This window comes from Pavona decussata, unplaced genomic scaffold (assembly GCF_977016875.1).
Source record: "Pavona decussata unplaced genomic scaffold, jaPavDecu1.1 SCAFFOLD_6, whole genome shotgun sequence".
Classification (NCBI taxonomy): Eukaryota; Metazoa; Cnidaria; class Anthozoa; order Scleractinia; family Agariciidae; genus Pavona; species Pavona decussata.
In genome coordinates this window covers 1,019,400-1,035,897 of record NW_028145430.1, presented here as the reverse complement: position 1 = coordinate 1,035,897, position 16,498 = coordinate 1,019,400, and the positions used below count along the sequence as shown (strand labels likewise).

The 16,498-nt window shown below is 38.0% G+C and overlaps 1 protein-coding gene across 1 annotated transcript in view; it reads left to right on the top strand.

The window, feature by feature from the left end:
• LOC146489059 (uncharacterized) overlaps positions 1 to 16,498 on the top strand; it is a 68,875-nt gene that overhangs the window by 39,838 nt on the left and 12,539 nt on the right. The window contains exons 18-36 of the mRNA XM_085110283.1: positions 223 to 368; positions 1,301 to 1,473; positions 1,939 to 2,061; positions 2,840 to 3,430; positions 4,219 to 4,359; positions 4,836 to 4,958; positions 6,657 to 6,785; positions 7,249 to 7,371; positions 7,571 to 8,155; positions 8,491 to 8,631; positions 9,402 to 9,524; positions 11,030 to 11,158; positions 11,626 to 11,748; positions 11,948 to 12,532; positions 12,868 to 13,008; positions 13,694 to 13,822; positions 14,225 to 14,350; positions 14,978 to 15,088; positions 15,694 to 16,468. Coding sequence (XP_084966409.1) covers positions 223 to 368; positions 1,301 to 1,473; positions 1,939 to 2,061; positions 2,840 to 3,430; positions 4,219 to 4,359; positions 4,836 to 4,958; positions 6,657 to 6,785; positions 7,249 to 7,371; positions 7,571 to 8,155; positions 8,491 to 8,631; positions 9,402 to 9,524; positions 11,030 to 11,158; positions 11,626 to 11,748; positions 11,948 to 12,532; positions 12,868 to 13,008; positions 13,694 to 13,822; positions 14,225 to 14,350; positions 14,978 to 15,088; positions 15,694 to 16,468 — 4,517 coding nt within the window. The remainder of the gene's footprint in view (positions 1 to 222; positions 369 to 1,300; positions 1,474 to 1,938; positions 2,062 to 2,839; positions 3,431 to 4,218; positions 4,360 to 4,835; positions 4,959 to 6,656; positions 6,786 to 7,248; positions 7,372 to 7,570; positions 8,156 to 8,490; positions 8,632 to 9,401; positions 9,525 to 11,029; positions 11,159 to 11,625; positions 11,749 to 11,947; positions 12,533 to 12,867; positions 13,009 to 13,693; positions 13,823 to 14,224; positions 14,351 to 14,977; positions 15,089 to 15,693; positions 16,469 to 16,498) is intronic.

The window sequence follows — 16,498 nt, the reverse complement described above, 5'->3', positions numbered from 1 at the left end:
TGTTGTTTGTTCTATTGTTGTCTAGAAGGGTTGCTAACCAATCACGTGAGACCTTATGAGAGCTGCTCCATCGCCTCTTCATAATCCATTTGAACTGACAAACTAGTGTTGTATAAAAAACATTAATGTACGTCACTGCTTGCACGAAATAAACGCTCGTTGAAATAAATAGAACACGAGAGCTAGCAAAACTGATAGTTAGTTAATGGTGTTTCTTTATAGCCTTCATCTACTGGCCCTCACGTCTTTTATTTGTCATGCGCAAGTTCCTGTGAGGTATGGATCAGCGGTGATGACATGGAGGCTAACATGACCAGGGTCATCAAATTGGAGCCTTGGGAATCCACGGATTATCAGCAGTGGGATAAGTAATAATAAACTATAACTGATAATAATTAATGGTTTTTGATAATAAATGATGTTTAAGGAAAATCGCACATTATTAAAGGCCGATTGAGACGTCGTACCACTGATGCGCAGCGTCCTAATACATTTTCGCATTTGTGTTGTATTATGTAGCGGGCTCTTCTGTAAATTGAGATTTTTTTGCGTACTTAATAGAAATCTGTGGAAATGTGATGTACACACCATACGACTACTAAAAAACAACGTATGATGTGATATGCGCGTCGTTTGATTTACTGCGCATGTCATTTATATTGGTGACAAACAGTTACTTATGGACCGGTGCCTATTTTTGTTACGGCGTACGTTTTGCGCATCTTTAGATACTCGGGTTTCCTACGGGTGGTGCCTACTAATACAAGGATATTTTTACGCGGTTTAAAACTATGCAGAGAAAGCAGAACTTAGCAAGTCCTCTTGGTATCCAAAAAGAAAACTGGGGGTAACTATGCATTTTTCAGAGATAATAGAGCTTCAATTTGGAAATAAAACACCATACATTGCTTTGTATTTTACTGTCTTTTAGAATAAATGTTGCTTAATTATTTCTAAAAAGTACGTGGTTACCCCCAATTTTCTTTTTGGATTCCAATAGGCCTTGCTAAGATCTGCTTCCCCTGCATAGTAATAAACCACACAAGAATACTTCCTTATTAGTAGGCACCGTCCTTAAAGGGTACTTTCGATTGACCCTACTCCGGAATAGAAATACATACAATGATTACAAGAAGAAATCCCTCATAAAAGGTTTTTGGAGTTACTGGAGCACAGAATCGTACTTTGCAAAAATGTCTTCCCAAATTTACTTAAAAGAGAAATCAAACAGCATTTGTACATTTGTACATCTTTGTACAATGTGTTGAGTACAACATGAACTTTTTTCTCATTCCTGCAGATATCCAGATAAACAGGTTTCAAGGTCCATCCAGTTATTTAGCGGGAATCCTTATCTACTAAGAGTTTACATGAAGGCTAGTTCTGGACTAGGAAGTGGTCACGTGTCTTTAGGTGTGCAAACACCTTCCGGAACACTTAAAAGACCACTCTCGTACAGCAATTTGGAGCAATGTAAGTAGACTGTTTGAATTGCACAGCGAACAGACGTGTGAAACGTGCGTAGTACACAGTAAACAGGGAAATGTTCTTACGGTCTTATCTGAAAGTTGCTTTTTTCGTGGAATATCCGTGCTTAAATTTCAAGCCACCAATGTTTGTCGGCTTGATTTTGGTCTTTTGAATGTATTAAATGAGTGTTTTTTTTTTTCAAAATTTAAGTCGTAAGTGCTTTGAACTGAAAGAAGAAACAATTTCAAGATATAGAAAAACTTGATACGGCCACAGAGATCAGTAAAATGGTGTCGACAAACCATGAACGTTAAGAGTTTTTAAGTTTGGTGTATGAATATTCGGAGAAAAGAAAGATAATTTATCACTCTTGTTACTACTAATCTTTGATACACGCTTTTTTTTTCAACTCGTGTTTCATTGGTTCGTAAAATATGACTGCAAGATTCAATGGTCCTTTCTTCATAGATCGTGATTTGTGCGCATCTCAAGCGAATCCATGCCAGCGGGCTTCAGAATGCATCAACCGAGCGGGTGTGCTTTGTTGTACTTGTGTTCCTGGGTTTTTTAACCATACTGGCTCGTGCAACGGTAAGACCGGTATACACAGTTACAATATGGTAATGAAATAATAAATTTTAGACCATAGCTCAGTTGGCAGGCACTGCATTGGTATCGCAGAGGTCGTGGGTTCTAATCCCGTTGAAGCCTGAATTTTTTTCAGGGTTTCTTTTCGCAACTGCTTAAATTGCGTACTAACTGCGATGGTCTCTCGTTCCTGAATTCTTTCATCCGCAGTTCAAATTATGAAATTCATATATTTCACTTCTATAAGCAACGACACAACATTTAAGTTTGGAGGACACATTTCGGATACTTCAGTATCCATCGTCAGTTCAAGGATGTTTACAAATATTTTGCCAGTGTATATATAAAGTAGATAACAAAGAAGTGTTGATTATAAATTGTAGAAATACAGGTAATAGTTAAATAATTGTATGAATAATGCGATGCGGATACCAATCTGTGAAGATTTTACATAATACTTAAAGGACAGCAACAACAACAACAACAGCAGCAGCGAATACAAATGAGGTGGTACGGAAAAAAATCTATGAAATTATTGTATAACACTAAAGCGATACAACGAAATACTTTATAAAAAACGAAAAAAGAATTAAAAGAAAAAAACAAACAAACAAAGAAACAAACAATAAAACAACAACGCAGTGTTGAATAACAAGAAATGTACCTCTATCAGTATAGTAATTTTCCAGTGTCGAAATAAATCGAGATAACGTTGATAAGGATTCCCTGTGTTTCATGCTGCATGTTGTCTTACTGAACATATCTTTCTCTGGTTCTGCAGCTCCTGAACAGTGTCCTGTTGCAGTAGCAGTTACTTTTCTGGTCGACACCTCTTCAAACGTGTTATCGCCGCAAAACTTCGAGAAACAAAAGGTGCTGATACAGCGCATCGCCAGTAGATTCAATGTGACGAACGTTGGTGGAATCAAAATTATTCCGTACAGCGACAAACCGCATGAAGACAATGTCTTTAACGTTCAACAGGGCAAAACGTTCGGAGAGTTTGCGGAACAAATGCGCGATCTTCACTTCCTAATGGGAGGGTGTAGTCGATACGATTTGGCACTAAACAAGGGTTACAACGAATTTCAGTCTCAAGGAGGACCATCCAATTCTCAGCATGTCCTTGTTTTGCTTACAAGCGGAAAGCAGCCACAGTATCCTCGAATGACTCCGTCTTATGTGCAAATCGAGAATACGTCTTCGTTACTCAGGGAAGCCAAAATTTTGACCTATGCTGTTGGAATCGGAAATGGTGTTCGATCCAGTGATTTAAAAATCATTGCAACAGATCCTTCAAAGGTCTTCACGTTTGAAAGTTTTGAGAACCTGACAGAGGGTGACATTTACAAGGACATTTGTAAAAGCTCTGGTGAGTTATAAAATTGTGTTGGTGTTCTTAAGATATCACAGGCATGGCGATAATCAGAACGAAGTTATCATTCGACAAGTACGAATACAAGGTGAAAAACGCCACAGCACTGCTCGTTAGGGTCTTGTTCTTGTGTTATCTCGCGCTGGTTCCTACTTTAAAATAAACGTAAACACTCCTGTTATTAGTATGTAGTATTTATTAGTATTACTTTAGTATGAAAATTGTATATTTTTTTTAAGTTGTAACATCGACTGCACAAGCTGTTGCTTTGAAACGCATCGTGCATAAATAAAAGTTATGGTATGATATTTTATTGTATGAAATAATGTATCAAGGAATAGCCTATTGTATTGGATCAAATTTGACCTTATATCTTTGAACAAAAGCCTAACAAAAGTTATTTGCCTTGCTGAGAGTATTGTGTCGAGACTTGGCCACGTTGAGGTTGCGATTAGCGAAATTTGTCGACGTTCCAGGGGAGTGGGGTGTGGAAAGTTGTGCGTTAAGATGGTGTTTACCCAGAGGTGGGGCACCTTCAATGCACCAACGAACGATAAAAATCTGAAAAAGGCATTTTTTGATGTACTTGTCCTTGTGCTTATAACAGTATTTAGCCTTCAAATCGAGTCACTTCCGTTCTGTCCCATCAAAAATAGTGTTATCCCACTCTTAACACAGTATCCCGAACCCAACCTCAATTTTTAATTGAGCCCCAGTGCCTGAATGAGGCTAAACTATCCTGGAACCTCACAGCAACGTACATCCTTGTATTGTTTTTCTTTCAGCTCGGTTAGCTGGTGTTATCATCTGTCCGACTTATGCTGGTGTGATTCATTGCCAAGATCATGCTAGCTGTGTTCAGTTGAATGACACCCATCGGTGCGTCTGTGATGCTGGATTTGTTGCAAACGGGAGCCACTGTTATGGTGAGTTGTGGAAGAGATTGTCACACACTTTCCTAATTACACTTTTCAAAAAAAAAAAAGACCGTTTTACAAGTTGAAAGTAACTTTTTTTGAAATTTGACTTGAAGAGGCCTTCTCCGCTCTTAGATGTTCTTTCTTTTCCTTCAGTTTCCGGGTGTGGTTAAGAAAAAAACAAAACAAAACAAAACAAAAAATAATCTAACCCTACCGCTTCAAGTGACAAACCCTCCCCTGCGTGAGTTCTTGAGCCTGTTGAAGAACAGGAAATCAATGCCGTAAGAGAAATCAAATGCATAGAAGTATAAATATCTTTTGGAAAGTTCACCCATGTCTTTTTGCTTTGTTTTCTGAATTAATGAACTCAGTTGTTTATAGAAACCTCCCAAGGCGTATCGCAGTATTATAGAATTGTCTGGAGTATAGTTGATTTTCACCGCAAAAGAATACTACATTTGAAGCATGTAAATACCTTGTAGATGTGGACGAGTGTGTTGATGGATCTCACACCTGCGATGAAATTGCAACTTGTGTAAACACAGAGGGGAGCTATAACTGCAGCTGCCCACACGGATATGTTGTCAATGGTTCGAAATGTGAAGGTATGTGTATATGATTGTTTTTTTTTTTATAATCCAGTAATTGGTTCCCCGAGCTCTCATCGGGCGAAAGATGTCACGTGGTACAAAATCGATCGGCGATAACCGTCGTCCCATTTTGTGGACAAGAAAAATTAAAAAGAGAAAGTCGTATTTTAAGTCTTGACTGTTTAATCTAATTACAGCATAATAGAATTGACTAAACTGGTTGGTTTTTGTTATGCAGTACCGGTATGCAATCACGCCGTGACCATCACTGGCTGTTTTATCTTTTCCAGAATAAAGCACGCGTCTGAAATTAATAGAAGGATTAAAAAAATTCAAAATTTCACAGCTGCCCGAGAAGCGAACTGTTCATCTTTCGGATAATCCTATACAGTAGTTCAGGCAATATCCTCTGTATGCCATGCATACATACATACATACATACATACATACATACATACATACATACATACATACATACATACATACATACATACATACATACATACATACATACATACATACATACATACAACCTTTAATTCTTGACAAAAGTTCAGGCTTCAGGAGTTTTCATCGTTTATTGCCATAATAAACGATGAAACGATGAAACGATGAAAACTCCTGAAGCCTGAACTTCTGTCAAGAATTATACATTGCTCTTCAATCAAACGAATTGAGCGCTCTACGAAACACATTCTACCCAGAATACAAGTATTTACATACAACCTTTATTTATACACGAACCGTGCCATTCGCCTGAACGGGTTTATTCAGTACTAAATATGTTTGAGAATATAACCAGGGCATTCGACATAAACATTAACATCCCTTCAAAGTCTGACTGTGGATAGTTTTAAAAGCATGTGGTGAGCATAAAAACTAACTAACATATATAACTAACTAGTAATGTATGGGATTGTAGAGTGTTGTCGGTATTGTGCGTTTTAGGCTTTAAGTGTTGTATGTGTTTGAAATAAAGGTTTATTAAAAAAAATAGTAAAAAAAAAAAAAATATATATATATATATATTTATATATATATATATATATATATATATATATATATATATATATATATATATATATATATATATATATATATATATATATATATATATATAAAAACCAACTAACCAACAAACAAACCAAGGGACAAATAACAAGAAGAAAATGGATTTGGACCTTCGGAAGGCGCGTAATAAGAGAAGTTCAAAGGTCGAGAGAGGCTTTTTAATGAAAAGATCACTAGAATTATTAAACCAACTAGCCGGAGTCAATTTTATTTAACTCACACGAATATTAAAAGAGATGATTATTTTTTATAATTAGGTCAGACACATTAGTATAAAGGATACAGTACATAGAGTAAAGAGAAAAAATCAAAACTAATTTACCTTTCATTGATACTAAAGTAGATTTAAACTGAAGGAAGAAAAAAAGAGTAATAATGCCTCAATCTCTACTAGAAAAGGCTAATTAAGGAGGTAGATTTACAACGCCTCGCGCGGAAACCCTTTCCGTTGGATACAATTGTCAAGTAATCTATAAGTGTCAAGTGATCTATTTCGAAGAGTAACTGTTCCTCTGGTTCTATTGCACTGACATTAGCTATAGTTACCATGAAGGGTGATAAGTCCTTTTTTGTGAGTGACAATGCTACCTACTTGATTTTGAGCCTTTGTATACAATCACTATTATTATTTTATAACTGCAGATGTAAATGAATGCTTGTCGTCAAGGACCTACAGCTGCCACCAACGAGCAGACTGTGTGAACACCAATGGCAGTTATTATTGTGTTTGTAAATCTGGACTTAGTGGAAATGGGAAGACAAGTTGCTCAGGTAAGAATGAGCCCTCCCCCCCTCCCCCCCAAAAACAAAAACAAAACAAAACAAAAAAAATGATAATAATAAAGATAAAAATGAAAATAAAAATAAAAATAACAGCAATTCTGAAATGTAAATAGTAAATAAAAACAACACAAAACAAACAAACAAACAAAAACAGGCAGACAGACAAATAAGTCAGAAATAAACAAGAGGAAACTTGAGAACCTCTTTCACGGATTTCGAACAGTCACAATCCCGTAGCAGGAAGCCAGCCGACAATAAACAAACAAAGAAACAAGCAACAACAACAAAATAAAACCTAGCTAACATAACAGACGAACGGACAAACAAACCAACCTCGTTCCCTGGGTAATTCCTCTTCACGTCGTGGTTGACAAAAAACAAACAAACATATTTAAAAAAAGGACAACATTAACCTAGGTGTGGTTTTTAATTTTCCTTTATCTTGACGCAGATATCAACGAGTGCAGCACTATCCAAGGTGTTTGTCACAAAGACGCCTATTGTAAAAACTATGACAGAAGTTACAATTGCTCGTGCGTTCCCGGTTATTCTGGTAACGGCACGGCCTGCGCAGGTACGTTTTGAAAATTACTGTGAATGTAAGATGGGGAAAAGAAAAACGACAAAGTACTCTGCCATAAAACGAATGCATCATTTTGATTATTAATGAACGCTCCGGCTCCGCTAAAGGGAGTATATAGGAGCTATATTTTAAAGCCTTACAAAGAACAGTAATAAACGTGTTATTTAGTATTTTTCCTCCTGTGTGTTAGCTCCAGAAAAATGCCGAGTTCCAGTCGACCTCATCTTTGCAGTAGATGCCTCAGGAAGCGTTGGAGTAGAGAATTACCAGAAGGAGAAAGAATTCATTAAGATTTTGGCCAGCCGATACGATCTCCAAAACAGCAGTCGGGTGGCTGTCATTGTTTTCAGCAGTCACGCTTCCAATGAAATTCAGCTTGGTACTAGAAGAACAGCATTATCGTTCGCCACCGCAGTTGATAACATCCCATATTTTCAAGGATACACTCGTATAGACCTTGCAATGCGCCTGGTATATGATGAATATTTTGCATTTAGCAGCTCGAACGAAACTCAGAGACTAGTGATTTTGCTAACCGATGGAAAACAAACTCGTGACAAGTTTATGACTCCAAAATACGTCCCCATAGAGGAAACGGTGCAACTCCTTCGTTCCAAAGCTGCTCGTATGTTTGCTGTTGGTATTGGATCTTCCGTAGATGTTAAGGAGATGAGAATGGTAACTGAGCAAGAAGACGATATATTTCTGGCTACAGAATTCAACGATTTGATTGCCAAAGCTGATATGATAGCAAAGACGACGTGCGCCGTTGCTCGTAAGTAAAATCTATAAACACTGCGCTGAAAAACGCATTATGGATTTCTCTTGCGGATGTAGCCCGAAGGTTTCCCCTAAAGAGCTAACCAATTCAGCAGACAAGTCTGAGCTATCATATTTTCAACCTCAAAGTTGAACCTTTCCCAACTAAGAAACCTAACCTAAACCTGTCTACGCCCACAACACCCCTTGCTTTTCCCCCTGCTCATGATTTCTGTCTGTAAATATTGGTTTTTGTTTTCTTGTTTGTAACAATTTTAGGTTAAATCGTCAATACCTCTAAAGGATTTGCATCTGATACACTGATATTGATTTTCCCTTAACCACATGTAGTTCAAGCCGAGGGAATCTCTGTTTGCAGTGCTGATATTGAGATCACAAGTTGCCATTTCGGAGCACACTGTGTCAATAGAAGCAACAACTTTTCCTGCATCTGCAGACCTGGATTTGAGGGAAATTTTCTTCAGTGTCAAGGTGAATCGAGATAACTTGTACAAAAGAGAGACAATCTTGAGTCAGGCAGTTAGCAGATCAAGCAAGAAATTCTTATGCTATGTGATTTCAGTGAAGCAAATTTTTTATTGTTGTGTTGCTCCAAAGCAAATCAATCATGTTTGGCCAAAGGTACCAGCCTTTTTTGGCGGGGAAAAGCTGCATTAATTTCCCTAATCTAAGTCGAAGGCTCAAATGTTTAGTGGTTCCCCGCCTAGATCAATAAGCTTGCAGTTCAGGCTGAGGCCAATGTTAGCAACAGTCAGGTGATATTAACAATTGTGTGTCGAAGTACTAGTCACAATATTATTGTTTCATAGTTACGCTTTGCATTTCAGCTTATGAAAGAAACAGCGCTGATACAATGCATTATTCTCAAAAAATCTTTCTAGACATAGATGAGTGTGTCATCAAGTCACATGACTGCCACGTCAGTGCCTATTGTGTTAACACCGCGGGCTCATATTATTGCAGTTGCAACCAATCAGGATACAATTATAACGGTAGCATGTGTGTAGGTACGGCAGCAAATAAACAGGAAAATCAATGCCGTAAGAGAAATCAAATACATAGAAGTATAAATATCTTTTGGAAAGTTCACCCATGTCTTTTTGCTTTGTTTTCTGAATTAATGAACTCAGTTGTTTATAGAAGCCTCCCTAGGTGTATCGCAGTATTAATGAATTGTCTGGAGTATAGTTGATTTTCACCACAAAAGAATACTACATTTGAAGCATGTAAATACCTTGTAGATGTGGACGAGTGTGTTGATGGATCTCACACCTGCGATGAAATTGCAACTTGTGTAAACACAGAGGGGAGCTATAACTGCAGCTGCCCACACGGATATGTTGTCAATGGTTCAAAATGTGAAGGTATGTGTATATGATTGTTTTTTTTTATAATCCAGTTATTGGTTCCCCGAGCTCTCATCGGGCGAAAGATGTCACGTGGTACAAAATCGATCGGCGATAACCGTCGTCCCATTTTGTGGACAAGAAAAATTAAAAAGAGAAAGTCGCATTTTAAGTCTTGACTATTTAATCTAATTACAGCATAACAGAATTGACTAAACTGGTTGGTTTTTGTTATGCAGTACCGGTATGCAATCACGCCGTGACCATCACTGGCTGTTTTATCTTTTCCAGAATAAAAGCGCGTCTGAAATTAATAGAAGGATTAAAAAAATTCAAAATTTCATAGCTGCCCGAGAAGCGAACTGTTCATCTTTCGGATAATCCTATACAGTAGTTCAGGCAATATCCTCTGTATGCCATGCATACATACATACATACAACCTTTAATTCTTGACAAAAGTTCAGGCTTCAGGAGTTTTCATCGTTTATTGCCATAATAAACGATGAAACGATGAAACGATGAAAACTCCTGAAGCCTGAACTTCTGTCAAGAATTATACATTGCTCTTCAATCAAACGAATTGAGCGCTCTACGAAACACATTCTACCCAGAATACAAGTATTTACATACAACCTTTATTTATACACGAACCGTGCCATTCGCCTGAACGGGTTTATTCAGTACTAAATATGTTTGAGAATATAACCAGGGCATTCGACATAAACATTAACATCCCTTCAAAGTCTGACTGTGGATAGTTTTTAAAAGGATGTGGTGAGCATAAAAACTAACTAACATATATAACTAACTAGTAATGTATGGGATTGTAGAGTGTTGTCGGTATTGTGCGTTTTAGGCTTTAAGTGTTGTATGTGTTTGAAATAAAGGTTTATTAAAAAAAATAGTAAAAAAAAAATATATATATATAAAAACCAACTAACCAACAAACAAACCAAGGAACAAATAACAAGAAGAAAATGGATTTGGACCTTCGGAAGGCGCGTAATAAGAGAAGTTCAAAGGTCGAGAGAGGCTTTTTAATGAAAAGATCACTAGAATTATTAAAACAACTAGCCGGAGTCAATTTTATTTAACTCACACGAATATTAAAAGAGATGATTATTTTTTATAATTAGGTCAGACATATTAGTATAAAGGATACAGTACATAGAGTAAAGAGAAAAAAATCAAAACTAATTTACCTTTCATTGATACTAAAGTAGATTTAAACTGAAGGAAGAAAAAAAAAGTAATAATGCCTCAATCTCTACTAGAAAAGGCTAATTAAGGAGGTAGATTTACAACGCCTCGCGCGGAAACCCTTTCCGTTGGATACAATTGTCAAGTAATCTATAAGTGTCAAGTGATCTATTTCGAAGAGTAACTGTTCCTCTGGTTCTATTGCACTGACATTAGCTATAGTTACCATGAAGGGTGATAAGTCCTTCTTTGTGAGTGACAATGCTACCTACTTGATTTTGAGCCTTTGTATACAATCACTATTATTATTTTATAACTGCAGATGTAAATGAATGCTTGTCGTCAAGGACCTACAGCTGCCACCAACGAGCAGACTGTGTGAACACCAATGGCAGTTATTATTGTGTTTGTAAATCTGGACTTAGTGGAAATGGGAAGACAAGTTGCTCAGGTAAGAATGAGCCCTTCCCCCCCTCCCCCCTAAAACCAAAAACAAAACAAAACAAAACAAAAATAATGATAATAATAAAGATAAAAATGAAAATAAAAATAAAAATAACAGCAATTCTGAAATGTAAATAGTAAATAAAAACAACACAAAACAAACAAACAAACAAAAACAGGCAGACTGACAAATAAGTCAGAAATAATCAAGAGGAAACTTGAGAACCTCTTTCACGGATTTCGAACAGTCAGAATCCCGTAGGCAGGAAGCCAGCCGACAATAAACAAACAAAGAAACAAACAACAACAAAATAAAACCTAGCTAACATAACAGACGAACGGACAAACAAACCAACCTCGTTCCCTGGGCATTTCCTCTTCACGTCGTGGTTGACAAAAAACAAACAAACATATTTAAAAAAAGGACAACATTAACCTAGGTGTGGTTTTTAATTTTCCTTTATCTTGACGCAGATATCAACGAGTGCAGCACTATCCAAGGTGTTTGTCACAAAGACGCCTATTGTAAAAACTATGACAGAAGTTACAATTGCTCGTGCGTTCCCGGTTATTCTGGTAACGGCACGGCCTGCGCAGGTACGTTTTGAAAATTACTGTGAATGTAAGATGGGGAAAAGAAAAACGACAAAGTACTCTGCCATAAAACGAATGCATCATTTTGATTATTAATGAACGCTCCGGCTCCGCTAAAGGGAGTATATAGGATCTATATTTTAAAGCCTTACAAAGAACAGTAATAAACGTGTTATTTAGTATTTTTCCTCCTGTGTGTTAGCTCCAGAAAAATGCCGAGTTCCAGTCGACCTCATCTTTGCAGTAGATGCCTCAGGAAGCGTTGGAGTAGAGAATTACCAGAAGGAGAAAGAATTCATTAAGATTTTGGCCAGCCGATACGATCTCCAAAACAGCAGTCGGGTGGCTGTCATTGTTTTCAGCAGACACGCTTCCAATGAAATTCAGCTTGGTACTAGCAGAACAGCATTATCGTTCGCCACCGCAGTTGATAACATCCCATATTTTCAAGGATCCACCCGTATAGACCTTGCAATGCGCCTGGTATATGATGAATATTTTGCATTTAGCAGCTCGAACGAAACTCAGAGACTAGTGATCCTGCTAACCGATGGGAAACAAAGTCGTTCCAATTCTATGACCCCCAAATATGTCCCCATAGAGGAAACGGTGCAACTCCTTCGTTCCAAAGCTGCTCGTATGTTTGCTGTTGGTATTGGATCTTCCGTAGGTTTTAAGGAGATGAGAATGGTAACTGAGCAAGAAGACGATATATTTCTGGCTACAGAATTCAACGATTTGATTGCCAAAGCTGATATGATAGCAAAGACGACGTGCGCCGTTGCTCGTAAGTAAAATCTATAAACACTGCGCTGAAAAACGCATTATGGATTTCTCTTGCGGATGTAGCCCGAAGGTTTCCCCTAAAGAGCTAACCAATTCAGCAGACAAGTCTGAGCTATCATATTTTCAACCTCAAAGTTGAACCTTTCCCAACTAAGAAACCTAACCTAAACCTGTCTACGCCCACAACACCCCTTGCTTTTCCCCCTGCTCATGATTTCTGTCTGTAAATATTGGTTGTTGTTTTCTTGTTTGTTACAATTGTAGGTTAAATCGTCAATACCTCTAAAGGATTTGCATCTGATACACTGACATTGATTTTCCCTTAACCACATGTAGTTCAAGCCGAGGGAATCTCTGTTTGCAGTGCTGATATTGAGATCACAAGTTGCCATTTCGGAGCACACTGTGTCAATAGAAGCAATAACTTTTCCTGCATCTGCAGACCTGGATTCGAGGGAAATCTTCTTCAGTGTCAAGGTGAATCGAGATAACTTGTACAAAAGAGAGACAATCTTGAGTCAGGCAGTTAGCAGATCAAGCAAGGAATTCTTATGATGTGTGATTTCAGTGAAGTAATTTTTTTTATTGTTGTGTTGCTCCAAAGCAAATCAATCATGTTTGGCCAAAGGTACCAGCCTATTTTGGGGGGAAAGAGATGCATTAATTTCCCTAATCTAAGTTGAAGGCTCAAATGTTTATTGGTGCCCCCCCCCCCCTCCCCTCTAGACTAATAAGCTTGCAGTTCAGGCTGAGGCCAATGTTAGCAACAGTCAGGTGATATTAACAATTGTGTGCCGAAGTACAGTGGAACCCCGATTTTCTGTTTTGGTGTTAATCTATTTCTCTGTAAACTCAAATGCCGACTTCCAATCGCCTTAGTCTTAACGTTTGTCAATTTTTCTGAAATTCATCAATTGCATCCTCATTTTCTCCTCTCCACAATTCTTAAATAATTAAAAAATATCTGGAATTGTGCCGCGGGCCTTTCACTGTAGACCTATATAGCAGTTTTCAGACCAAAACATCCCGAAGAGAAGAAAGGCGAAATTCTGAAAGCTTCCACAACTAGTTTATTTTTTACGGTATGACAATCAGTGCTGTAGGCCCATTGAAAGGAATGAAGAGGTTACAATGCATTTTTAAAATGTTTTTTTTTTCTCAGACATAGATGAATGTGCTTATGGGTCACATAACTGCCACGCTAGTACTATTTGTGTCAATACCGTGGGCTCGTATAACTGCACCTGCAACGAGTCAGCGGGATATCTCTACAATGAGAGTATGTGCATTGGTAAGTTGAAATTGAAGGAGCATTGTTTCAGAATAGAGTGTTTTCAATTGAGTGTCGAAAGTAATTAGCATTTGCTTTGCTTTTGCTTTACCACGCTTTTTGATTGGTTAACAAAACTCGTGCCACCTTCTCAACGAATGAGAAGCAAAACTAAAAACAAACCGTGACTTGCTCGCGCGCTATTTCCTGCGCTTGGCGCCGGTTAAATACTTTGTTGGGGGGGGGGGGGGGGGGGAAATTCTGATTGTTTCTCTTCGCTTGTTTCATCTTTTGTGATTGGCCAGAGTAATTACTTTGGTTTTGATTTACTACAGGCACCTTATTCACTACTGCTTGTATATAGAATTAGTACTAACAACATTATTTGTTAACGTTCATTATTATTTATTAACTCTTCGACAGACATAGACGAATGTGTGGAAGGCTCACATGACTGTCCTGTCAATAGCCGTTGTGTCAACACTGCAGGATCATATGATTGCATCTGCAATCAGTCAGGATACAGATACAATGGCAGTGTTTGCTTAGGTTTGTAACTTTTTTCTTCATTTCTTTAGTAAAACGGTATGCTCTCTTTAGATTATTTAGCGCGGCTTTCTTGCGACTCCAATTCAGTTACACCTTTACTAATGTCGGACATCTCTATTGTATAGAATCTCCTTACGGACAGTTGACTTGGTGACAGAGAATTCATAATTCCCACAGATTCTAACTCTGTAATACTTATATGTGCTGTATGTTGCTTAGTAATCTAGAATGGTCTCTGCAAGTTGCAGCAACATGTACGAAAAAAACTTGTTGCCAAGTGAGGGAGGAGGGTTGCCCAGGGTGATTACTTCATTCGCATTTGATTATAGCATTCGAGAGCCTTCTGAGCTTAAATAACCGCAATATAGGGAAGGCTATGTTTTGAATGGACGCATCTGTGTTGGTAAATGACTCTGCAATTGCAGAGTAATTAAAATGGGTCCTACGACTGCCTGGCAGATCCTTAAGCGATAATTCTCTTGCTGTAACTGTTTTTTGTGTTCGTTGATTTTTCTTAGATTAAGAAATTTCTTTGCTCATTGAAGAATACTGCCTAAATCACCTAAGTTCCTGTTGTCGTGAAGTAGTCTTCTAGACTTCTAACACAGCTTATTCGTCTTTTTGCAGATGTGGATGAATGTGAGGACTCTGGTCGTTGTGCTAAGAATGCAACTTGCACAAATCTAGACGGATCGTACGACTGTAACTGCTCAGCAGCGGAATCTCAGCTTTGCTTTGGTATGTTCCATTTACACGATTGTCATCATGCAACCATCAGAGCAAAGGAGACATTAATACATACGCGACTGATAATTTCTTCGAGCTACCTAATGTTGAGCTACCTAGCGATACAAAATGAATAAAATACAATTGGTAAAGATTTATGCAATATTATTATAGGACAAAATTAGCCGGCGGAAGGAGTTGAAAGCAGTGGTAGCCATGGTGCGGTAGTGATTAGCAAGTGCATTCCAGGATTTGGCTGCCAAATAACTAAAAAAATTAAGACCATAGGTGGTGGTACATATTTAGGTAGGGTGAAAATATCTGATATACTGATATACTGATATACTGTGGGAGTTGGATTAGAAATGCGCATAACCAAACCAATTGTTATGAAATGAGGTAGAAGTGCTGGAACAGGAATTTTTCCAGCCTGAATTCGAATTCCCTGCTGACTTTTTTTCTAGTGTGCATGCCCTTTTGATGGCTTATCAAATGCTGCAGGTTTTCTTAAAAGAACTGTTTCCAGCCCAAATTTTATTTTTGTACACTGTAACTCCACTACCACGATTTTCACTGGTTTACCCATTAGGTAAAGAAATCTGTTATCTTCATTGTAGGGTCTTCATTATGTGATACACCACGAGTCCAAATAATCAATGTTGGTCGAAGCGTGCAGTTACCCACTGTAGTATATCTGCGCTCATTTTATACATTCAGAGCTACAGTTGAACTGAGATGTGCCCAAGTAAAGGCCAAGAACATTTCCTGGATAGTAGCGGATCCATCGTTGAACGATTCAGAGGCCATTAAAAAGGGAAAAGTGGTTTGGACGAAATCAAACGAATGGTCGCTCGCGGAAGACCATGTATCCCTCGGTCACGCTTTACATGCTTTGTACCTATCTGTTGTTGTAGTCCAAAGTGGAAATCAAACAGAAAAGATTTATGATAAGGGCTATATTAAGATTCTTCTCTCACCGCTAGTGGGAATAATCTCTGGAGAAACTGAAATAACCCGAGGAAATAAGCAAATTATTACCCTCAATGGATCACAGTCGTACGATCCTCATGTGGGACCAGGGAAGGTGGATTCGTTGGCATTTCACTGGCTTTGTAGAAAACTTCATGAAGTATTTCCAAAAGAAAACCCGCTTGAAATTCAAAACGTTTCCATTCCACTGGATAGCACGAACGTAACGGGAGGAGGTTGTTTTGGCACTGGCATTGGAAGACTGGAATCCACTGAACCAGTTGTGGTATTAAACGCTTCAATAATGGGTAACATAACAACTTCTTACGTCTTTAAACTTGTTGTAACAAAAGACGTCAGATCATCCACTGATACGAAGACAGTCCATGTCGTTGAGGGAGACCCTCCTGAGGTCTCAATGAAGTGAGTATTTTTTTGCAACGTTTTCATAAT